This window comes from Neopelma chrysocephalum, unplaced genomic scaffold, assembly GCF_003984885.1.
Source record: "Neopelma chrysocephalum unplaced genomic scaffold, ASM398488v2 Primary Assembly neopelma1_80b, whole genome shotgun sequence".
Lineage (NCBI taxonomy): Eukaryota > Metazoa > Chordata > Aves > Passeriformes > Pipridae > Neopelma > Neopelma chrysocephalum.
In genome coordinates, this window is record NW_020897742.1 from 12,463,691 (window position 1) to 12,488,974 (window position 25,284).

Consider the following 25,284-nt stretch of genomic DNA (forward strand, 5'->3'; position numbering starts at 1 on the left):
CAATCCCTGTGGGGTTGTCTACCACCAGAATGGGGCAGAATGACTGAGCCCAAACTTACCAGCTCTTCAGAGCCAGTGCTGCTCCCTGTCATATCTGGACATGTCAGAAACACCACAGCAGTGCCTTGTAGCTTCTGGATAGAAATCTGGGAGCCCTATAGGCAGCAAACATCCATTTTAGTTGGTAATAATCAGGAAACATCAGGGACCATCAAGGTCTCACAGAATCGGGTGCTTTGGCTATGTTTTTTTCCTCTGTTTGTTTATGCCTCTATGCATATTATTTCTTCCTGCTTTACTTACAAAACACAGAGAAATCTCTCTCAGGTTGACTAGTGACATTATAGAGACGGAAATAATAGTTTTTTTATACCACTGCCAGGCTTTCATATATTGCAGCTATATTCTCAAATTCATTGAGCTCTTAAGGAAGCAGTGGGGAGGCTCATTTTACAGCCTGGAGCACTAAGGGGACTTCATGTCTCTACTAATAATATTCTGGAGTTTACATCTCCTCACTGGTCTTCTAAGTTACTGATTATTTTAAAACTTCAAACATTTCTAAGTAAAAAATTTAAACTGTTTTCCGACATTAAATTGTTTCCCATGTCCTTGGTGTTGCTGGGAAAAGAAACCTCAGTTTTAATATAAACAACTGTTTTTTTAAGGAATGACATTTGTCTTTTACTAAAATACAGTATAAAACTGCATAAAGGCTAGTGCTTTTCTTCTGCTTTTATACCACACCCTTATTGCCTATTAGGCTGACCCCAGTTTTGGGAGAATCATTTGGTTAGTTCTAAATATAGAACTGCATCTGCCCTTAAATGGGAGTGAAGGGGCAGTAGCCTTTAGAGAGGGGAATTATTTTTATTTTCCTCAGGCAGAGTTTACTAGGCTGGGAAAGGCTGGTCTACCTCTCTGCTTTGCAGTTTTTCTATATCCCTTGGTAAGTCCATTTTCGAACCAGGGTTTTCTTGTTCAGAACAAATGGGAGTGCTTGCAGGAGGGTGTTGGGTGCTCTTCTGTAAAAAAAAAAATTAACTTCCTTAGGAAACAAGAAATAAGCAGGACACAGATTGATTCATGAAGAGAAAAACAAAAAAATAAAGTAGAATTGTTTTATTCTGTGCATAGTCACCTTTATTTTATTGTGTCTTACATTTCTTCTGTTTCTTGCTGCATATAAAGAACTACATTACAGAAATCTATAGCTCTATTTGAATGTGTACTTTTCCAATTGCACAAATATTGGCAATGCCACTTTCTTATGTGCTTATACTGTATGTTTTATCTGAAGTCTGTGTGTAAATAATTAAGCATAAAATCCTATAGTATCTGGCAAAACTATTTGGCATGCTGAAGAGGAGAATGTAGCTAGGACAAAAAGAAATCTACTTTTGTTTTTTGTCTGCCATGCTTTCAAGTACATATTTCCAGAAGATGTATTTCTTTTGTCCCTATTGCTCTAGGCTATGTGATGTGTTCTTTGCCATATGTAAATTCCAGCTAAATAGCACTGATAGAGTCCTGGGAAATCATATTCATACTCTTGAAATTATGTCTGTGTGTTGATAATGCCTACGAGTCAATGAAAGTATCGTAATGAAGGATACTCAATGTTGTGATGATGGGAAGTGACTTTCACCATCTCACTGTTCAACAGTCTTTGTTGTCCAGTTGGAGGGATGTAATATTTGCCAAGTGAAGGGAAATCTTCAAACTTTATGAGAACATGTTGGAACTCTGTGCATTTGGAGTGTTAGAGTGGCAAGGTTTCTAGTCAATGTGGACAAATTCAGCTTCATTTAATTTCCAGTCTAATATGATCATGAATTCATAAGATAACATCCATATTAGTATCCTTTCTGGGATATATACTGTTTAGCTTCTAGTAGGGCTATGGAAAGAAAGTCAGATTGGAAGCTTCCACTCCTTTCCTTCATGAGAGTAATAGAAAAGCCAAAATTACATTTTCTTTTTTAGACTTCCAAAAATGCAGAAACTGGTCCTCCCCTTCACAACAATGGCCTTGTTGGAGGGAAGGGTACCCATGACTCTGCCTTCTGACTACCTGCCAAAGAGCAAAGCTCTCTCATCAAGGGTTGGGGATATGACCATGACCACCCATAGTATATTTCAAAATACTTCCACACTAACTGTTTTGGCTAGAGGGTGAAGCAAACCATTCAGGGACTATACAAGGTTAAAGTGTGAATTCTAACTAATCATAGATATGCTATAGCATTAAATTGATGAATCTACCTGTATGTCATTGAAAACAGTATCATTTGATGTTGTGAAATGTAAAAAGTCTACTCATTCAAAACATGAAATTATTAAGAAGAATAGACACATCTGTGATAGCTGGTATCATCAGCTGCTTGAAAATGTTGATTTGCTGGATATTCAGATGATTAGAAATAGAGGATAGAACTCCGTTTTTAGGTTAAATAACAAAAGTAATGCATGCACTTCTGGGGATGATTTGAACCAGGTTAAACTTGTTGTCCACAAGATTTCTGTTTTAAAACCAATTTTTGAAATGAGGAAAATACTATTTCCACATAAAGGAGTTGTGATCAGTAAAACATAAGACCAACTATGATGTAGCTAAAGACATCAGAAAAGAAAAGACAAGAAGCCTTAAAGCTTGCTAAGTAATGTCTGGAATTTGGCAGGTTTTAAGCAAATGAGAATTCCATATGCTTTATTTTTTAAAGGAATTTGATAAGCATTTTGATAAGCATTCTGTTATCAAAAAAGCTAAAATTGAATTCTTATGCAGAATGAAAAAGGTCTTCAGTGGGAAGGACAGAAACATCTTAAAATAACTGTATATTTGAGTGGGTTTTTAGGTTCATCCTTTCTCATGCACAGAACATAAATTTCTATGTAAGATGTAAATATACACAGGTGTACAGAGATAAAAGACTGGAGAGACCTATTGGAATTTTAGAAGTTTATTATCAAAAGGGAGAAGATTTTACCAGATCCTCTACATCCCATTCTATTTAGACTGCAGTATCTATGAGCTGCATAATGATTCATGATGGTTTTACAAGATTTCCACCAAAGTCAGTTTCTGTGGGAAAATGCTACTATGTTATTAAATCTACAATTTCTACAACATATATATACATATAATCAACTGGAAAGGATCATGTATTTTTTGAGGCGATACAGTAGTTCTTGAAACTGGTCATTAGGAGCAACCAATGAATAGAAGGTGTGGGTTTTTTGGTTGTTTTTTTTTGTCTTTCATTCTGGTATGTAAGTGATATGGATTTAAATATATTTTTATGAGTTAAATATCATGGGCTTTAATGCATCACAGAAGTATAAGCTGGCAAAACAAGGTTTCCTAAAAACACTTAGCCTTGAACAATGTAGAGAACAACAAGCAGAACTACAGACGGGTTGAGGAAACAATGCCTAAGTCATGGGAAAAACAAGACAACCCCTCCAGTGAGTACAAATGGCCAAAGATGTTTCAGAAAGATGAGATACAGAGGAGTATCAAGAATGAGGATGTGCATGTAGGAGCAGGATGTACTGACCTTTCAGCTGAAATGAGGACTACATGAGGTCACACAAGAACTCGTGAATTGTTTTTGGCTCTTCTGCAGATGGCCAAGAACAGAGATGAGCAAAGAAAGTGCATGTTGCATGTTATAGCATTGACAGGTCAGGCCGAGAAAGTACATGTTGCACAGTGCATTGCTCATGGCAGGAGCCTTCTGAATCTGGGAATGCAATTTGTCTATCTATGGTGAGCACAACCAGGTTCTTCCCATGGCATTTGTCAACCCATCCATCAATTTAGTTGGTTGTGTGCGTCCTCTCTGAGGCTGTGTAAATGATCATGCTAGAATTTACTACTTGTCCTTTAAATCTTAAATTAACTCACTTATCAAGCTAACAATGTTTATATCAGACCCTTGGCTCCTCTGCTCAAGAATGTGGCCCCTTGTCATGTGTCCTAGATTATAGCTTTCTATTCAGATCAGTATTACTGTGTCACGAAACTATGTGTATCCTGTCCTGGGAACTCTGCCTTTTACTCATGGTCCAGTATAAATTGTTATATATGTACTACTAAGCATGAGGAAACATATACTTATGTAAATAATCTGAATAGCCTAAACTGTGTTTTCTATCATTAATTCTTAACCACATTTTGGATGACGTAATATTTTTCTTCGGGTTTAGTAGTCTTCTGAGTGGTTGATAGAGCACACAGGTTAGTGCACTTTAGGTCCTTCTGGTGTCAGAATGAGACACTAAATATTTTAGGACCATGTTGTCCTGTAACTCCAGGTCTTTTTCTTAAAAGCCAGGGTCGTTAATAGAATCTGCATGGATGAAATTCAAGGATTTTTTGTAACACATAGGCTATATATTTTAGCTAGGTCTCTGTAATTCTTGCAGTAGAACTTGGTCAATATCACATGAGATTTGCATTTTAATTTGTTATAATTATTCAGAAAATTAATTTGTTTTTCTCTGGACCAATTTATGTAATTTTTTTGTTATTGAATTCTCCATTTTCCACTGGGATTTTTTCCCCTAGTGCCTCTGCCAGACCACTGCCTGCATCTTGCTTTTGGGTCAGTTCCACCAACTGACTTGCCAGTATAACTAGGTCTCCAGGCACTGTCAGTAACAAAATTTTGGTTCACCTAAATCAATAAATTCAGTGCAGATTAGCTGTCATCTGCATATCATGTTCTCTAACTGACTAAATACTAAAATATATTTCGAACATCTCAAATAAATGTGTACCAGTGAAAAACTGGGAAAACAGTCAAAATATTGTTCCTAGGAATACAATAGACACTTCTTTCATCAAAAACTCCATACCCTGTACCCTGCTTTTATAGCGGGACTATGATTTTGCTCTTCTGATACTTGTCTGTGCAGCACTATTAAGTATTAAATGCACACTTTGGAAGCATCATTGTAATTAACTGATAATTATTATTACATTTGGAATTGTTGCCAGGCAGCTCCCCTCTGTGTTAACCGAAGGCAAAACGAATCTAGTTCCTAACAAGCTCAATTAATTACTTGTAGGGAAGCTGAGAGTGCATGGCTAGCCTTGTTTCTATACTAAAGGTATTTGGATAAGTGTGAAAAACATCTGAATCCAAATTTTGAGAAGTCCTGGGTGCTGATGAATAGACGAAGATATGATAATTAAAATGTAAGTTTTACATTTAGTGGAGAAAGCTGAACTGTAAATGATAAAGATATTTTCTCCCATCTCAAAGATAAAAACAACTCAGACTGTGATCTATCCAGATAAATGAGCATTGTTCCGCAATCCTTATACACTGAATCTCAGCGCAAATTATATGCATACTAACATGTACCTTGCATGTTGATAAATTCACAGAATTATTTAGCTTGCAACATGTAGACATGTAAACATATAAACATGAGGAGCTCTTAACAGTGGAGTCAGCTTAATCTATGAGTTTGCCCTTTGCACCTTCATTTTGGCAAAAAGGTTAATTAAAAATAAAAAAGAAGGAACATGATACCATTAATTGTCTGGTTAATATATGAACTAGAGAGGAAACAAAATGTCATACACACAGTAGCCACCTGGTCAGATAGCAGAAAGAAAACCAGTATTTGATATCTGCAGGTGTAGCATCACATGATGTACAGATATCAAAACTAGGAAAAGCCAAGGCTGCTCATGAGTTTATGCAACTCTGCTCATGTAACTAAGACATTGTGTTCTATGATGAGTTAATAGGTCTATGAGAGGTCCTTGTCAGCTCAGCATTGTATGAGAGCACTTAACTAAGCCAGCATCAATGTGATGTGCTGAAGGGACAGTGCTGGCAAGGGACAGTCAGGTCCATTGCTGTCCCCAGGACCCTGACACATTCTTAACATGGCCCCTGGGTGAGCTGGTGTTGCTTCACTTGATATAGGTACACATAGGTGGGTCTTAGGCCATGCCTCCTCCACCCGTGCCCTGGCTGCTAGAGCAGAGCTGGCAGTCTGCACCCTACAGGGAAGCATAACAATGGGGACACTCCCTTTAGCTTTTAGTAGGAAATTAGATGGTACTGCAGTAATTTGCCAGACTAAATCTTCAGGCTTGGGCTGAGGCTGGTTTGTAGACTTTATAGAAAGGACTTGCTTCAGTTGTCGCTGAAGTGTAGCTGCCTCATAGGGAAGATGTTGGCTGTTCAGTTGGGATCCTTCAACACTGATTGGACCAAATGGCCCAGGAGTAAAGATCCCCCTATGCAAGTCAGACTGTAGTTTCACAAGCTGGCATCAACTCAGGATATGGCTAGTGACATTCCCCACTTTTGCAAGAAGTTGTCATCACATTTCTAATGAACATAAAGGGATGTAGGCACCTCTATGTTCTTTTAATGACATTGTTGGGAATCTGCTTAACTCTAACTCAGTGGGAAACATGTTCTTCCCACCCACACTGCTTCTTAGGAGCACCCTGAATGTTCCTGAGAACCTTCTGTCCAAATATTGATTGAACTATGCCATGCTTTGCAGAAAGTCCACAAAAAGGCAACAAGAATGATTGGTGGTCCAGAAAAAATGCAAGAGAAAAGATTGCATGAGTCATCTTTGTTGAGTTGAAACAAAATAGATGAAAGCAGATGTAAAAAAAATCTTCAAAAGGCTGCTGCAAAAGGGGATGAACACAGTTATTTTTGTTGTCATGGTGAATTGGACAAGAGATAATGAGCATAAATTGCAACAATGGAAAAAGTAAAATGTTTGAAGAGCAGAGAACTGAAGTGCCTAACTATGCCCAAAAAACTGTCAAATTTCCATCCCTGGAAATTTCTATGTAGGTGTTAAATGACATCTGCAAAGAAGGGGGAAAACGATCTGACAAAATATCTTCTATTGCTGTCATCTATGATTCCATAGCTCACACTGTATGACTGATAGGATACAGCTCAAGGTACCCATGTGTGCCATTGATGACTCTACTTGTCACAAATTGATGCAATTTTATACATTTGTACATGTTCACACACATGTCTACATATCAAAAAATGTCAAAACAAAATTTCTGAAATATATGACTGTGTGCATGGTTGAATATATGGCTAATTTCACTCCCTGCAGGAATTACTGGTTGTAACACACTGAAATATGTCTTCAGTAGCAGTGCCATTTTACCAGAGGAGGCACAAGCACTTTGATCAGTCCTATCGCAACATTCAGACAAGATATGTACTTGAGGAATACGCAGCAAGAAAGTAAGTGCCATGTATTTAAGCCTAGACAGGTTTCTATTTTGGGTAGTTAGTTCTTAGAATCAAGATACTTACCTTCCCTGTCCACCCACAAAAACTGTGATTTATTCAGAACGATAGTTTTCCAGTTCCTTCCATTGGGATGCTCCTTATCTAGAGTCTCCCATCAGTCTCCCATCAACATAGCTAAACTTTCTTATACATTGTAACATACCTACACAGACCTTTTGGTTTAGGATCTGTCCTGTTTGCTATCTCCAAACTGAAAATTCTTCCTTTTAGGCTCAAATTGAAACTCTGACTTAAGAAAAATTGCCATGAAATCACAGAAACTGTTTTTTACCCATTCTTCCATATGACATGATGATATTTCTTCATCTGAAGCTGGCTATTCCTAGTTATAGTTTTTGTCATTCAATTTCTTTTTTTAAACTTAAATGAAGGCTTAACCCTTCTCATGTGAAATCTTAGAGTTTTAGCCACTAAATAAACATTCTTTGTATTTCAGAGCCTGGGACTTTTTATCTTGGTTGCTTCAGAATCAATGTTCTCCCTCCTCAGTAATTAAGATGCCTATCTAGCTGTCTAGCTTGTCCAGTTTCCCTTATGAAAGAGTTTATGGAAAAGGTTTTGTGAAGTATAAAAAGGCATGACTAGAAACAGACAATGCTATGGGGATTCTTTGTGATTAGTGTATTAGACAGGCTTGTACCTTCGTGGTCCACTGAAGTGGTATTATAGCACCTGAATGATTGAAGACTGAGATAAGTAAAAATTTAATAGAATGAAATGAAACTCCTAATGATCCCAAGTGACAGATGAGCAGTAAGCTCTTGAAGGAATAGTGAGAATCAGCACCTAGTGCAGTCAGTGAGGATGCAAAGGTTTCTCACTGAACAGTGCTCAGTCATGGTATTCATCTCATTCAGCTCAAAGTAATTTCTTTGACTTCTGTGTGTTCATTTTTTACCTGAATTGCTGGGTTATATCAATGCTTTTTATATTTGAAGGGCTGCTTCCAGACAGGCTATTTATTATGAATCATCTGGCTTGGGCAAAACAACGTGTAGACTCTGTGCCAGGAGGGCGCGCACTTTGGCGCATGAAGCAATGCAAGAATCCCGGAAAAGGTAAAGCTCTGTTGGTCCAATCTGACCCGTGTAGTGGCTCTGGTCCCATTTAGTATTGCTCTTTTGCCAGGCCTCTTTTCACAGCTGATGGGATTGGAGGTTTCTCTATCACTGTTCTTCATTAATCTGTTTTGGCTGGAACACTAAATGACTGAGTGTCACTTTTAATCTTGTATTTCTACCCAGAGTTGTTCCCCTAATCCCTACTCTGACCCTTGAAAACAGCTTTAAAACAAAAATAAATTAGAATCCACCTGGTATCCAAAACTCATTTTGGACAGAGCTACTCTACTATTCCTAAATCTCTAATTTAGATCAATTTAAACTGTTTGAGTCCTTTCCTTAATATCAAGAGGGCTTACTGTCATATCTTAGTTACAGCCTTGATATGAAGTCCCATAGGAAATGTGTTGATGACAATATTCCTGTTAGTGAATTTGACCATTTCTACTCTGCTGTACTCTACAATGACTGCACCAAAGACACAAAGAATTTATACTACAAGAAAGAATTCTGCCTTGTTTGTAGAAAATGTGTTGTGAAAATCATATATGTCCATCTGGTTCTGGTACTTTGATTGTTTTGAAATGTATAACCTCAAAACAGAATGTTTTAGGAAAATCAAATGATTTTGTATACTTTATTTTTAAAAACTATTTTAAATTTTACCAATATTAAAAAAATACAATGCACAACAAGCCTGGTATTCAAAGTATCTTGAATTAGTGAAAACAAATATTTTTAAATACCAGACAAATAATATCTTGATCTACTGTTCACTGAATTTCATGGAAGTTTTCTTATTTGGGTAATACTTTCAAAGTCTTGCCATATGTTGACTATGTTGATAGACATGTTAGAAATATCTGATATTCGGTACTTTCTTTTGTCCTATTGTAAAGGAAAAGAGTAGCACAGGCTGTTTACTGAATCAACATGAGTGAAGGAGATTGAGGCTAGCTCCTCCTAAAAACATTTATGAGTTGGGGTTCTTTTTACGAATTCTGAAAAATCTATGGAGTTAGGTTTTCAGGGAACAACCCACAATTTTTTTGCAAATGTTGTATTTTCCCGGTAGTTTCTATAGTACTTTCTGCTCATCCTTGTCCAAGGACAGCTTTTTTCACCTGCAGCAGTTCATCAAATCCTTGTCAAAGCCTTGGTCTGTATCTTTCAGGTGAGGTCAGCTGATACAGCCATGGAGCTAGCAGAGCTGCCAGGTTCTAAAGCTAAGGGTACAACGTAAGCAAGGCACAACTTTTACCAGGTGTGAACAGGCACAGAGTATGCCTTTACTCCTCTACCCTCTTGTGTCCATGGGAAGGAAAATTAGGGATCAGAAGGAGGCCAGGCAGGTTCTTGATCTCGGTTACCAGAGAACTAAGACTATGGGGTACTATGTCAGTGTGACCACAGCAGACTTCAAGACCTGTAGCTGTGGTGCCACAAATATAGGGGAAAGAAAATGAAGAAAATTCATATCAATTTCACATACTCATTATTAGGATAGGCAAATAGATGCTAAGAATAATTCCTACATTAGATTTTATCCTGCTAATATGATTTCAGAGCCCTCAGTTGCTTAGTATGCACAAGTGACAAACTTAAAGCTTCGTATTGGTTACTCTTACCTGATTTTTTTCTTGTCCTACAGGAGTCATGAGCAAAAGTCTCATTCAAGTGATGAGAAAAGAATCCGTTTTGCCAGTGAGTTGTCTGCTTTGGAAAAGGAGATTCACACAGCCAGGCACCATGCTAGAGAACATCTGGATAGGCTTGCTGTGCAAAGGATGGTACCTGCTGAATCTTTTTGTTCCTGTCCAAACATAATTACAAGATATACTGAAATTTAGGCCTGTGCTTCACATACGAGTAGTGATTTAGCACCTTTTTGTGGATTTAAGATTAGATCTTCTACCCCATTTGAGTGTGGTGCCAGATGCTTCTTTTCCTGTGTTTAATAGGTAGAAGAAAATATGGCACTGGAAAGACATATTGTAGAAGAAACTATAAGTCGAGCACCTGAAATCCTAGTGCGCCTGAGGTCTCACACTGTCTGGGAAAAGATGTCTGTGAGCCTTTGCTTTACTGTACAAGGGTTTCCAACTCCTGCTGTACAATGGTAAGAGACTGGCCTTTCCTAGCCCTCTAAAAATGTTGCTAAGCTTTTTTCATTTGAAAGTTATGCCATAACTGATAAGTGTCACATACATAATGGCTATGTTAAATCCCCTTTATAATCCTCATGGATGTGCTGGATTGTAGCAGTTGATACTGCATGTGAAGGATTGGGAGGACAACGTGCTGAATGGCCCTGTGCAATGTGAGAAGCAAACTCAAGTATTTCAGAAGGCAGACAGAGGAAGGCATTCCAGTGTTTCTGGCCATTGAGTTCTCTGATGATGAAGTATCAAATGACAAAATACAAAGAGCTCACAGGCTACTTGCTAAGCCTGGGTAATTGTGCACAGCACCATTGTTGTCATCTATGGTCATTTTGTGTTAACTTCTATTGAGGAAGATGTAAAGGTAATATCCTTGCAGCTGCTGTCCTCTCCAGACAAGTACTGTCCTTTGTATGTGAGAGCTGCAGGCAGAGTTCTGTTGCTGCTCGCCTTTTTTGTGCTGAAGTGCTGTACTGTGATACAAGAAAAAGTTTGCTTCCCATCTTGTGTCAGGGCTAGCGGACTTGAAATTCAAGTCACATGCCATCTTCTCTCTGCTTCTCTGCTCTTCTAGATTGGGTGCACATCTTCTCTTTCCACTTCCTTGCTGCAATGATGGTCCCCCTTTGCCTTCATGGGCCAATATGTATCTATCCATACATCCTGGAAAATACTCTATGCAAGTAGATAAGATTCATAGAGAGGGTTCAGATGATAGTAAATGATATCTGGATCCGAAGATCTACCAAATGAATGAATAGTTGCTGATATTTATGAGTTTTACTTTTTCCTTGATTGTCAGGTACAAAAATGAGGAATTGATTACTCCTGCAAGTGATCCAACAAAGTATAGAATTGAAAGCAAATATGGAGTACATGTGTTGCATATAAACAGGTAAATCTTTCTGGGGACATAACAGGTTTTTTATGCTCTACACAAAGTATTTTATATCAAATACAATTAAAAATTCACATAAAGGCTGAAAGAGAAGTGTTAAGTTCAGCACACTTCTCTGTTAGTACTCACACTTAGGCTAGAGAAGGTTCACTGAGCTGCTGAATATTAGATTATGACAATGAAATGAAAAATTAGATATTTGTATTCATTAATGGCAGCAACCTAGAAGATATAAAAGAAGAGGCAAGTAGCTGAAAGTAGGTGAAAGAAAAAAAAAGTTCATTTTTTTATTAGAATTATATCTTAGCACGGTCTTGTCACGATGAAGCTTTTTAAGGCAAACAAAATTATTGCTGGTCAGGGCAGGGGTACACAGTTGTATTTGTTTTACTATTCTGTTTACTTTTTTATCTCTTTTTTTTTTTACTTCCAAAAAGTAAGGAAGTGTAATTTTTTTAAAGGTTATAATGGAATTAATTTTACTTTTTTCAAAATGTTAACCTCATGATATAGAACATGCCTGGGTAGAACAGCTTCCCAAAATTAATCCCCAATTGCTTTCCTAAACAATTGAAATATTGCATGTTACATGTGAGTTGGTGCAAGCTTTTTAAAAAAATATAAAAACCCAATGAAAAATGAGGATATTACTGTGGTATTTAAAAAGAAAATTAATATCTAGAGCAGAGACACAACCCCCTCCTTTTAATTTCTCCAGAACTTGAGCATCAGCTGTGCTGAAACAGCTGGAATATTTGTGGCTAACACTTGGCGGGCTAAACATTTAATCTTCTACCCTGTCTCCATCTGTCAACAGTGGAAGCAGCCATGAGTACAGCTTTGTGGTATTAGTTCAGAAAATAAGTGCATCATTCCTTCTGTTTTTGGGAAAGACCACTTGCCTTTGTCATCCTGCAGCCAAGTCCAGCCCAACTGTCAACCTCTTCGTAGCTCAGCATGGGAGAAACATATCCCTGTATAGAACCTGCCAGAAAGAATCACTGTGTTGTTACTTCCTAAGGGATGCTTCTTAGATACTCAGTCTTCTACCCCCAAGCTATGGCTAACTTGCTAACTGCTCTCTATATACATTAAGTGTGTCAACATCGCTGATTCTTCCTACCAACATTACTTTTGAAGATAAGAATAGGAGGTTAGAAGATAAAAACAGGTTGTCCTCTAGCAATCCTCTCCATTTCAGGAGGGAAAATGGAAAACCCTCTCTTTTGTCTGGATGTGTGTGAGTGCCAATCAGGAGATGAAGCTTTGGTCATTTCCTGATGGTGAGTGACTGTGACTGTTTGTGTCCCTTGGTCAACATCCATAAGGAACTGCTTGGTAAGTCTGGATGCTAGTATGTAGATTCCTTTGTGACATTTTGGGAGTCAATAGCTTTTAGAAGAATTAGTACTGATGCTTCTTTCTGAGCATCTGTAACCATCACGCTGAAGGGTACTAATGGCTTCCAACCCCTTGGTGCTTTTTATCTCTTTTCTCTGCTGGTTATCAGTCGTGTAGACAATATCGACAATCAGCTTTGGAACTATTCAGACCTAGCCATATTTTAGACATATTCAGACATACCACAGAATCATTTCAGGTTCCCACATGCACCCATCATCAACCTCTGCTTAGTAATCCCAGACCCAGTATTCATGCAGACTCCTTCATATTCAGTCGAGCTCCTATCTTCAGAGACTGTTGCTCCATTTCTCTTTCATTCTGTCTGGCAGTGTGGTCTTTTTGCCACCTAAAGATTCCTGGCTGCTCTCCTTCAGGTTTCCCTTCTCCACTTAAAAGAATACTGGGGGATTGTTTTAAAGAGTTTATTCATTTAAATTTTCTAATGTAATTTTTTTTTATTTATTGATATTTTATTATATTTCAAAACTTGACCATCAGCTGTACTTTCTGTGCCAAAAAGACAAAATGAACATGCAGGAAAGGGAAGAACATTTTGTTAGTGCATAATTAACATTAAATGTATCTTGTATTGAAAACGGTGGATGTATAGGTAGTGGTTAAAATATAAAAATTATTAATGTTTTTATATAAATCTTTATCAATTAACTCTGGATCTTCTGTACAAATCTTTGTGCACTTATATTTTGTATTTTATGAATAATTTGCTCTTCTAAGAGGTGGAACCATTGAGATTTTCTTCCTATCCACGTCTGTGCTCTTCTCAGCTGTTCATACTAAAGTGCTGAGCTGCATGACATCTGATCCACAGCCGCTCAGAACAGCCTTGGAATTTCTTGGCTACCTTTCTAGCACTTCAGCAAAGCTCAGGGAGTGAACTTTTTCCTTCTTATGCAAGTGTGATATTTATTACAAAGAGTATTCCCTGATCCCAGTGGAAACATTCTTGAGGCACTGAAACCTTAACGTCACCTTGTTGTCTCAAAGTAGTAACAGGACACTATTTCATCCCCCACTGTTTGCAGTCCTCCAGTGCCTATAAGCCTATACATTAACCAGATAATTTTAATTTCTCTCTCTCATATTTTTATGATGCTCTGTGCTCAATTTACCACATTTTCTGCATGCATTCAGAGCTATTATTATCATACAGTGTCAGTTTTTTGCTCCTTTTAGACTTGTTCAAAGGCGAGCTTGAGCTCAAGATGTCTCCTGAGCAGTAAAGAAAAGAGGTTTGGAGTTTAATTCTATTTTTGCACATCTCATAGTTATAGAAGAAATTATATGCATTGCAGTAGTGGTTCATCCTATCTTTCGTTTCACATCTAATAGGTGATTAGGAGGAGACTGTGAAGAATCCTTGGAGGGAAAGTAACTGGTAGTTGAAATGATTCATACATATCTGAGACTTCTTTATCCCACATAATTTAAGCATTATAGAAAAGATTTCTGTATCAGAAGTAGTCAAGATGAGAATGATCCATCGCTTTACGGCATAGCTAAAAAATATTTTCTGCCTTAGTTTACATCTTAATAATTAAAAATCATGGCCTTTTAAAGTTCTTAGTTGCTGATACTTGCTTAGAACAGGTTTGGGCTTTTTTTTGTATCTTTCTTTACTGTGATGCCTTCTTAAATGAATCACTTAGCCTTACTCAGCTGTGAATGACTATGACTGCTTCCTGCTATGTTGGCTGGCACACAGAGGGGAGAGCAGTATGCTCCTGTCTGGAGGTATTCCTGATCCCCACCCTTCACTGAGCAGGAGGGTGAGCTGAGCTGGATGGTAGAAGGAGCAGGGAAGGACATCTGACTTTCCAGAGGACTATCAACATGGTGTGGTTTCCCAGTCTCATATATACAGGGATCAAGATTTGTCAGTATTTTGTCTTTTATTAGGGCCCTCTTCCTTTCCTGTTTAATAAAGGCACAGCTTAAGCAGTGCATATAATTGCAGCAGAAAATGTTTCCGGCTGCGTCTGCAGAACTGTGTGGCAGAGCCAGCAGAGTGCAGTGTAACACCTGCTGGCAGCAGGCAGAGCCAACCCTCAGACTCCAGTCCTCAGCACCACCAGAACTGCTTCAAAAAGAAAAGCTTAAAAATTGAATGAACCTTCTCTTCTAACTATTGTCATTTAACAAATGACACTGTGCGGTCAGTACAGTGCTATTTTAGTTTGATTAGGCACAAAAGGCTTGGGATGATTTAATCTGGAGAGGGAGAGAGCTAGGCTTGCCCTTTCTCCTGCTGGAGGTGGAAGCAGAGTACAGCAGAGACGCTGCGGCAAAGGCAGTTCCCCGGCGTGGCCCGCAGAGCCTTTGAACTGTGCAGGGTTGATGGGTGATTAACTGCAGCTCCGTGGGTTTTGCAGGTATGCAGTAGAAGTGAGTGTATAGGCAGCAGGAATGGCATTCTGTTCTTTCCTTGCTGAAATGCAAACAGCTCCCAAATAAAATGGTCTGTGACCTTCTGACCTGTCAGTCACTGCCCCCTACAAGCTGCAGTAGCTGGGAGCTTGAGGAAGTGGCTGCCTCATAACAAAGGTCCCCTCTTCCCTAAATACAAAATCCAAAAAAAAAGAATCAGTCAGATTCAGTCTGACTGGAGAACCAGCACATATGATGGCAATTCTGTAGAGTATATCAACATTTTGATGTCATGTAGCTTTAACATTGAAAATTTTGCCATTGGGATTCAAAGGAAGCATTTTTAACTCTACAATTTACTGCGTACTGCCTCTTGTTCTTGACATTCGCTGAATTGTGTTCTAATTCAGGTAAAAATGCTATTTCATCTTAACTCCCGTGTTTAAATCTACACTAGGCAAATGGATGAATATATGCATTTTAAATAGATGTATCTGCCTGGGGAATATTACCCGCACAAACATTAGCACTTCAGAAACTCATGTGGATTCAGAGCAATTTAATTTTCACAAAAAGTATTAGTATCTAGGGACAGATACAGCTCTAGACTCACACTTCATGCTATCTAAATGTACTCTATGCATATTTTATCTGACCTTTGTAAAGGTTGGAAAACACGTTCTCCATCATGATGCAAGAGCAACTGTTAGAGAGACCACACCTTGCCTCCCAGATACTCCAAATGTAGTTTCTAACTGGTCTTGATTCAATGCACTTTACAGTGCAATTTAGGAAATCTACGGGGTTTAGCATATAGGGAAATAGAAAATTTCTAGGATAATCCTCAATCTGAGCATTATCTGGCACAAAAGGAAAATCAGAACTTTATATAAGTTGCCATCCTGTCCAACTTTCTTCAGAGTGGGCACTAAACAAAAGTACTGTCTAGCTCTTACCCACAAACCCCCTTCCAGTATAGGATTTAAAGGCATTTCAGTAAGTACTAGGCTATCTAAGATGGTTTATGTCTCTCCTGGAGTGTCAGGTGAGTGATAATAGCAAAGAATTGTAAATTGCTTTCAAAGCAGTAACCTCTAGAAAATGGGTAGTGTTGTTACGACCTCTTAAATAGCAGAAAGTGCTTGACTTATATGTTCATCATAATTGTGAGTACCTCATTTCTCTTCATAAAAAAACATGGATGTTGTAACAGTGTGGTCAGATATTTGGTCAGTAACTTCTTTCTTATGTTCTCCCTGAGCAAATTAATTATAATTCTATCACTAACTTTTGTCAAATATTTCCTTTCAGATACTGAGTTTCTTTGGGCTAAAGATATAACACTTTTGTGAATCTCCTGTCTGTTCTAGAGACATTTAGGATCATATTTTGTTTTTTTTACCTTGGACACATCACAAACAGAAAGATTTCATGAAAAGATGTATTTTACTGTTCCTTATGAGAGCAAAAGTTTGGGGAGGGGATCGAGATGAGCACAGATATATATCGATTTGAAAAGTTAGTCAGATATCTGCCATTCTGCTTCTCCATTTTAGAGAGACAACTTTTCAGTTATTACACCTTTAAATTTCTGACACTTTGAGTGGTCTAGCTCAGTCTGGGATCTCATGTTAGTTCATAACACTGTTTTTCTAGTTTCTGGATTATTTTTATGCCACCTTTTTTTAAAAAATAAATTGCTCTTTAGATCCTAAATCCTGTGTAATTCTTACAGAAATGAATTGTTTTATCAGTTGTTTTGATGGAAAATGAAACCAACACTGAAAGCAGATGATGACTAGTTTAAAGTGAGATTTAATCACTGTTAACCTCAGTCAAGCTAGGCTGATTTTCTGTCTGTTATCAACACTCTATGGCAACAACAAAATGTTAAGGAGCAGTTAATTTGGACTTGACAGAAGCAAATGCTTTGTTTATGTGAGGGAATGTTCTAATACAGCAATGGTGGTGTAATGTTCATCACTCAGTTATGCTATGGGTGCTCTGTGCTGTCTAATTCATGTACAGGCCAGGGATGGATCGGCACCTCATCAGCAAACCCTGCAGGACATATAGGTGGTAGGAAGACAGTGGCCACCTCTGTAGGTCTTTAGCAGGATGGTGAGTGGGCAGGAAGGGCAGGAAGCCTTTATAGGACATTTATCTGGTGACAAGGCCTGCAGGGCACGCTATAGCATATACCTGCCACCAGTGCCTAGGAAATGCACTCCTGGGCTCTGCCTGACAGAGTAAATCGGAGACATCCTCTGCCACAGTGACCTACTGGCATGGGATAGGCTAATTCTCTCATCCTTCAGGACAGGGCTGTTAGACATCCAGACTGCTTTCTGGAAAAGTTCCCTTACTATCTCCTGAGCTGTGTGTGGGAATCCTTTTGGCGAGCTGGAGCACACCAAGGCATGCCAAGGGCTGTTCTAGCACATCAACACTAGCGTGATCACGATCCAATTTCTGAGGATGAATGATCTAATGCTGTTTAATTTGCTGATACATATGTTATTAAATATACTATGTACTATATAGTATATTTATACATTATTTATTGTATATTCTATATATAGATCCTTAAATTAAGGATATAGTGCAGAGCGATGACAATATCTTACAGTTCTGAAGCAGTTAATTCTGCAAAGCCCTGCTTGTAAGAAATGTTTGAACTGCTTCATTTGCTGTTAACTTGTTATATTATAGCAAGACACTATAGTGGGCTGTGGTAAATTCATGAACTATGTACATTTCAGTATAGAGACATTATAACATGCCTTAGGAAAAAAGCCTGTGCTGCAGTTTTACATTGTTTTTTGGCGTTTTTATTACACAAGTGTTAAATAGTGTGAAACTGGGATAGAAAAAAAGCGTTTTTCTTTTAAAAAGTTAATGCAAAGAAGTGCTGTTAAGTCTGACAACTTTCAAACAAGTCCAGAATCAGTTAAGCTCTATATAGATCTGTGAACAGGTATTGTATATTTTAAAAATTCTTCATAAAAACGAAAAAATAAAGAAAAAGTTAAATAACATCTAGCCCAGAGAGTAGTGCTGAATGAGGTTACATCCAGCTGGCATCTGGTCACAAGTGGTGTTCCCCAGTATTGGGGCCAGTTCTGTTTCGTATCTTTTTCAGTGACCTGGACAAGGGGGTCAAGGGCATCCTCATTCAGTTCGCAGATGACACCAAGTTGGGTGGGAGTGTTGATCTGTTGGAGGGTAGGAAGATTCTGCAGAGGGATCTGGACAGGCTGGATCAACAGGTAGAGGTCAATTGTATGAGGTTCAACAAGACCAAGTTCCTGTCCGTGGGTCACAACAACCCCATGCAGAGCTACAGGCTGGGGGAAGAGTGGCTGGAAAGCTGCCTGACAGAAAAGAACCTGGGAATGCTGGTTGACAGCCGGCTGAACACGAGCCAGCAGTGTGCCCAGGTGGCCAAGGCGGCCAAGGACATGCTGGCCTGTACTCCTGTACTTGGCACTGGTAACGCTGTACCTTGAAGCATGTGTCCAGTTCTGGGCCCCTCACTATAAGAAAGACATTGAGGTGCTGGAGCAGGTCCTGAGAAGGGCAGTGGAGCTGGTGAAGGGTCTGGAGCACAAGTCTGATGAGGAGCTGCTGAGGGAGCTGGAGTTGTTTAGCCTGGAGAAAAGGTGGCTCAGGGGAGATGGTATCACTCTCTACAACTACCTAAAAGAAGGTTGTAGCCAAGTGGGGGTCAGTTTCTTTTCCCGAGTAACAAGAGACAGAATGAGATGAAATGGCATCAAGTTGCACCAGAGGAGGTTTAGTGTAGCTGTTAGGAAAAATTTCTTCACCAAAAAAGCTGCCAAACACTGGAAGAGGTTTCCCAAGTGGAGTCACCATCCATGGAAGTGTTCAAAAAATGTGTAGATATGGCCCATGGGGACATGATTTAGTGGTCTAACATGGTGGTAGTGCTAGGTTGTAGGTTGTGCTTGATGATCTAAGAGGTCTTTTCTAACTTTAACCATTCTATGATTTTAATTCTTTTAAACTGATTTTCAGACTTACTGTGTCTATCCAAACTGTAGTATGGATTCCTACCCAGCTGCAGACTTTTCGGTAATGTGGCCTAATCTTAGGCCTAACCACTAGGTCTTTGATAATTTCATCCCTTTCATCTAGCAGTTGCCAAGAAGACACAAATTTGCTCTTCTGAGGGGAAGCTAAGTGCATGCATGCACAATATTGTATCTCATAACTGAAAATTTTTGAGTTGCCTCCACCATATATACTACTAAATAAACTATTCCTGGTGGACTCCATTTTAAATAAGAAAAGAACTGGGGCATCAAAGTTTGTACCTATATCTTAACATCTGGCCATATATCTGCTAATGTAACAGCCTCTTCAAGGAAGGATGTAGTAAGTGAGACAATCAATCACTGGGTCCTAGTTTACACAAAGTAACTATTTTTTGCTTTGTATTTGTTTATGTTGTCCTTGCACAGTAAAGGGTTTTTTTTTCTGGCTAAAAAATATAACAAACCAGATCATTTATGCACATAATTTTGGTCAGTGTTCCTGTTATTTTATCATTTCCACTGGATTAAGAGATATGAGAGACAAAAAATACCAGTATCTGCCATCTGGGAAAAACCATAGATGGAGGAATTTCTGCAAGCATCACATTTACTTTTCTTCCATGCGTCTTTCTTAAAATATGTGGCAGAAGGGCAAGATGGATTAAGGAAGAACATTACACACAGAAAGGGAATAGCCAGAGTAGCATTCTCCAACTATCTCCTTTTGATCATTCTCTAAAGGTCATTTTCAGTTTGCTCAAGTTAATGCAGGCTGCACACTAAGCTGTGATAAAACTGCAGTTAAGAAGAGTAGCAGCTTTCTGATTGTCTTTCATCAATGTCTTGTGTGACACTCACAAAGAGTTTTATACACTTTCCTTACCAGTAAAGAGCTTTATACACTTTCCTTATATTGACATAGCTTGGCTTGTAATATCAATTATTAAGAGAATTTTTATTTGCTTAAATAGACATCTGATTTCCTCCTTCCCTTTTTCAGAGCTGACTTTGATGATTCTGCTACCTATTCAGCAGTTGCAACAAATGTCCATGGTCAGGCATCAACTAATTGTGCTGTGATTGTGCGGAGTAAGTCCTACTTCATAATTAGAACAATAAAGAAATATAACGCTCATGCCATTGAATGTTTATTGTGTGCTTATTTATAGGATTCAGAGAGGATGAAGAGCCTCATCCTGCTGGGATAATGCCCTTCCACTGTAAGCCTTTTTTTCTCTTTGCTTGGATAATTTATGCACTCTTTTCAGAGTAAGGTTTTGCAGATGAGAAAACTGCATACAACTTACTTCTTCTGACTTTGCCTTCTAAGCATTCAGTTACATTAGGAGCTGTTGCATGATGCTCTTGCATTTCTAGATGAGCACTGAGTCTAACAGAAAGCTCCATCTACTGTTCAAATCTGACAGTAATCTCTTTGTGCCAAGTACAATTTACTTTTACTCAAGCATGTTTTAATTTTCTCATTCATAGTGCCTCTCTCGTATGAAGTTTGCTTCACCCACATTGATGTCGAGTTTCTGGAGAAGTTTGGAGTCACCTTTGCAACTGAAGGTGAAACACTGACCTTGAAGTGTTCTATGTTGATCACTCCAGAGTTGAAAAGACTACGACCTCGTGCTGAGTGGTATAGAGATGGTAAGTTAGTACATTGAATAGAAGCTACCCGTAAAATGCTGGAGGAGTCACTGAGAACACAGGTCAAGCTTAGAACATCGTATTCTCAGAATTAAGTTTGGAATAGAGCAAACAAATATGTCTAACTAGAATTTATATATGTACATTTTCAATTAAGTGACCAGGTTGACATTCTCTTGAGCACACATTTACAGCAACAGGGGGTAACCTCATATTATCTGATAACACCAATATTTATCATATTTACTGATTAGGTAGAGATCCAAACTCAGTTCTCAGATTTGACTTTGATTTATAGTAGAATACTCTGACCGCAGCAGAAGGGTACTCATAGGGCAGTAAATTGAAGTCTAAAGTACTGAGGTAAGGACATGGGTCTCCACTTCCATCTTGCTTCAGTGTTTATTGTGAGTTTTATATTAAAATCACATTAATATATAGTTAGGGAACACTTATAGAAGCCAGGCCTGATACACATGCCTGTGGTCTGCTGTTTATGAGCCATGTTGGTAGGTTGCTTTCCCTGCCTCTCTTGTCAGTGAAAAACTATGTTACACCAAGTGAAGCAGTCTTACCAGGAAGTGCTGAAAATAACATCACTAAACATATTGTATGCTCGGGTGGATGGTACACAAACCCTGCATGAGTAATGTTTGTTCACTGCACCAGAAAAGGGTTTTAAAACATAAAACTAGCTACTTGGAGTTTAATGGATAGCAGCCTGTTGTAGATATTTAGCTCACCACTTTTCACTATCTCTACGTAGGATTCTAAAATAATTATTCTTCCTGAGGATTTAAGGAAAGACGAGGTTATTTGCGAATCATAGAATCAGCTGGGTTGGAAAAGACCTCTGAGATCATCAAGTCCAAGCCTTGATCCAACGCTGCTGTGGTTACTAGACCATGGCACTAAGTGCCATGTCCAGGGATGGCAAATCCACCACTGTCTCACCGAATGGTGAGACTTTTCCCCAAAGAGACCACATTTGAAAATGACGACCTCCCAAGACTGATATTTGGACTGTGATGAATAAAGTAAGAAACGACAGTAGGATTGGTAAGACAAGAAAAGACAAGAGAATTCAAGATTAGGAAAATCAGAAAAAGGATGCTTTCGTTCCTGCTCATTATGCCTTTTGTTTCATGTCCATTATAGTTTTACCTAGATTCATATGTGATCCTTCAGGAAACAAACTGCTACTTACTCTTCCATTCCTATTTATCTATCACTGTGGATACTTCATTGTGATGGAACTATTAAATACTAGTAAAATAAATATAAAATAATAAAAATGAATTTTTTTTTGCTGGTGAATAACCTAAAATCTAAGGCTCATCCTTGAATTCAAATTCTGTTCCCACTGAAGTGTACAGGGATTTCACTGTACATTTTGGGATATTTAATCACTACAAATAATCACTCACCTCACTGTGAGATGAGCCATCATTTTCAAGGGTATCTTTACTTTGTCTCCTACTGGGTGCAGTTTCTCAAGGTACCAAGCCTCTCAAATTTTTGGTTTGAAACTGCAGCTCTGAAGAACTGCTAATTTTCAAGGGATGCCCAATATTGTTCCACTTTTCATCAAACATGGATTTTTCTTGCACTATGGATAGGTGAACAAAAGCTTGTGGCCCTTTCTCTTTGTGTCTTCATAATACCAAGATAATTCCCTCTTGATATGTAAAAATATTATGTGCTTTGTTTTCCCCCTTCTTTGCTTAAGTTTACCTTCTTCGTGAAAACCTGAGATGAAAACTTGGTCTGTTTAAAGCCAATAGGTTTTCATCCCATTATTTTACATCCCATTATGTTACATGAAATAAGGCATTACAAAAAAGCTTAGATTTGTCCTTCGTTACATGTGCATGGATCACAATATTTCCAGGAGGTGTACAAGTGCATCAACTGGCAGAACTTGTTCCCAAACACAACAGGAATTCATGCACTATGAACCTTTGTTATATGCTACAGATCCCTGTGTTGAGTTTCTTGAGAGCTGGAGGCAATGCATAAATGTAAGCAATGAGAAGGTTAATAATTTGTTTAACATCGTGTGCTTTAGGCATTTTGGTTCTTTTGAGAGATAATATTTAATTATACTCTTGCATTAAGACAAACTGTATTTTTTCTGTATTTTTCAGTTAGTGTTAATCAAATAATAGCAGCTAAAGTCCTGAGATGGATATGTATGATTTACTTCTGATAGTTATACACAGGAGAAATATGTGTTTTTCTAGCATAAATAAGCATCACGCTAGTGAACCTTATTGGGGGTGTCTACTAGACTCCTAGGGACATATAAGTTGGCTGAATCAAATCCTCTAAAGTGATTTGGGATTTGACAAATATGAATATGATGTCTGTTATTCATGGCTCAGTTAGAACAATTTAAGATAATGAAAGAACAATTTAACATACTGAAACTAAGTCAAAATAATACTTCAGGAACCTATATCTAATCTGGATATGAGTTCAGATGTTAGCAGGAACTTTCTGTTATTGATCTCTAATGTAATATAAACACTATAAAGCTATATGCGCCAGCATTCTGCAGCCATTTGTACTGCAATCTAGAATAAAACAATTGACTTCAGAGGGAAAAATCACAGAGTGAACAATTTAGCAAAAGTTTCAGAGGAACAAAATACAGGATGAAAAGAAGTTTCAGTGTATAGTAGTTCCCCACTCATTGTATGAACTTTCATCAGAGTAATGTATTAGGGAAATTATCTCATGTACTGAAAACGACTTGTGAGGCTTGATACCCACTGCCTCTACGGTTTAGTAGTCTCCTGCAGATCTGTCCTTTGGTAAATTCTGGGAGAAGTAACGGAGCACAACACATAAATAGACAGTGAATTTGAGTGCAGTAGTGAGAACTTGTAGTATTATTGTGATGTCAGGTGTATGAATACTTTATCTATTAGAACTTCTAAATATGATTGTAGCCTCCAAAATTTACTCTTATTGTCTTCCTAGAAAGTCATTCCTCCAGACTGCATTAAAAAAAAGAGAGCATCTGCTGAGTTCTGGTGGGTCTTTGGCGTTGTGTGAGGGAGGGAAGTTTTTCTGCTCTTACCAAACTCAATTGCCTCCTCAGTTTCTGGTCTCGGGGACACATAAAGCACGGAAATGGATGATTCTGGCCTTAATAGACATTACAGGCTTGCTTACAGTTTCCTTATGTTCAAACCAGGGTGACTACCATTCCACTCTAGTTTGGAGTCTAAATAAGTGACCTGCTTTTCAGAAGTGCTTTTCAGTTTTTTTCTTCAGGATTTTCTGCAGAGCTCATGCATTGTTAAAGGTTCTAGGGGAAGATCTTTTCTAATTTGGTTTAAAGTATTTCATGTCTCTCTACACGAAGTCTGAGTACCATTGAGCCATGCATGACAGAAAGGGGACACTCAAATTTTCTAGGTAAGGATCTCATGTTTAAGGATCTCGTGGGAAGGAACGTGATTGAATTTACTTTGTGTGCTTCTCATACAACAGTAAGTTGTATAATCACCTAAACATGTGTTCGTTTTAAGTTTTAGCGGTGTGTCTTTGTCGTGGTTTGAGACCCTAAAAATCCAATTCCTGAGTCCAAGCACCCCTCCCACATCTCATCCCAGTGTGAGATGGGTTTTCCAGACACAACACAAGACTTAATATGGGGGGAAAGGGGATTATATTACAATAACTACACAAATAAATATTATAATACATCATATACATAATCTTAACTATCTCTCCTATGATAAATCAGTATTTACATTGGATCAGGTCTCTTCTCCCTCCAACAAAAGTCCAGAAGGGAAAAGGAAAGATCCTTTCCACTTTCAGGGCAGCAGTGTCTCTCTCTTCCGTGCAGCAGCTGTAGCTGGATTGCTGTAGCTGGATCTCTTTCCAATACACACAAGGGGGTCTCCTCTCACCCCTCTCAGCCCTTCGACTCCAAGCGAAGGTCTCACCCGTGGACTGCCAGCAGGGACAAAACTCACTTCACCACGTCATATCACGAAGTGCAGGGGCATCTTCGTGAAAGTCCCTTCCTCAGGGGATTTACCTCTGAGTCAGAACGTCTCTGGCAGCTTTCAGCTGAAAGTCTTTGCCTCAAGAGTTCTATCAGAGCTCCTGTGCTCTGTCTCAGCTGCCAGCTTGGCAGCAGCAGCGGGGGAGCCAAGGTCACCCTCTCCACATTCCGTCTGGCCGTCCCGGTCCAGCTCCGGGACGTCTTTGAGCTTCTTAGCTCGTCTCTCCTGTGCATGCTGCATTTTAGGACTTCCATCCAGTAGGAGTTCACCCCCTCCACTTGGGAGGTCTCAGAGGGGTTTTGGGGAG

The 25,284-nt window shown here is 38.6% G+C and overlaps 1 protein-coding gene across 1 annotated transcript in view; it reads left to right on the forward strand.

The window, feature by feature from the left end:
• Positions 1–879: 879 nt before the first annotated feature.
• Positions 880–25,284, forward strand: part of MYOM2 (myomesin 2) — a 79,077-nt gene continuing 54,672 nt past the window's right edge. Inside the window, exons 1-9 of the mRNA XM_027690192.1 lie at positions 880–949; positions 7,126–7,259; positions 8,267–8,386; positions 10,041–10,179; positions 10,351–10,508; positions 11,354–11,446; positions 20,297–20,385; positions 20,466–20,516; positions 20,788–20,952. Of these exons, the coding sequence (XP_027545993.1) occupies positions 7,153–7,259; positions 8,267–8,386; positions 10,041–10,179; positions 10,351–10,508; positions 11,354–11,446; positions 20,297–20,385; positions 20,466–20,516; positions 20,788–20,952 (922 nt within the window). The 5' untranslated portion in view covers positions 880–949; positions 7,126–7,152. The remainder of the gene's footprint in view (positions 950–7,125; positions 7,260–8,266; positions 8,387–10,040; positions 10,180–10,350; positions 10,509–11,353; positions 11,447–20,296; positions 20,386–20,465; positions 20,517–20,787; positions 20,953–25,284) is intronic.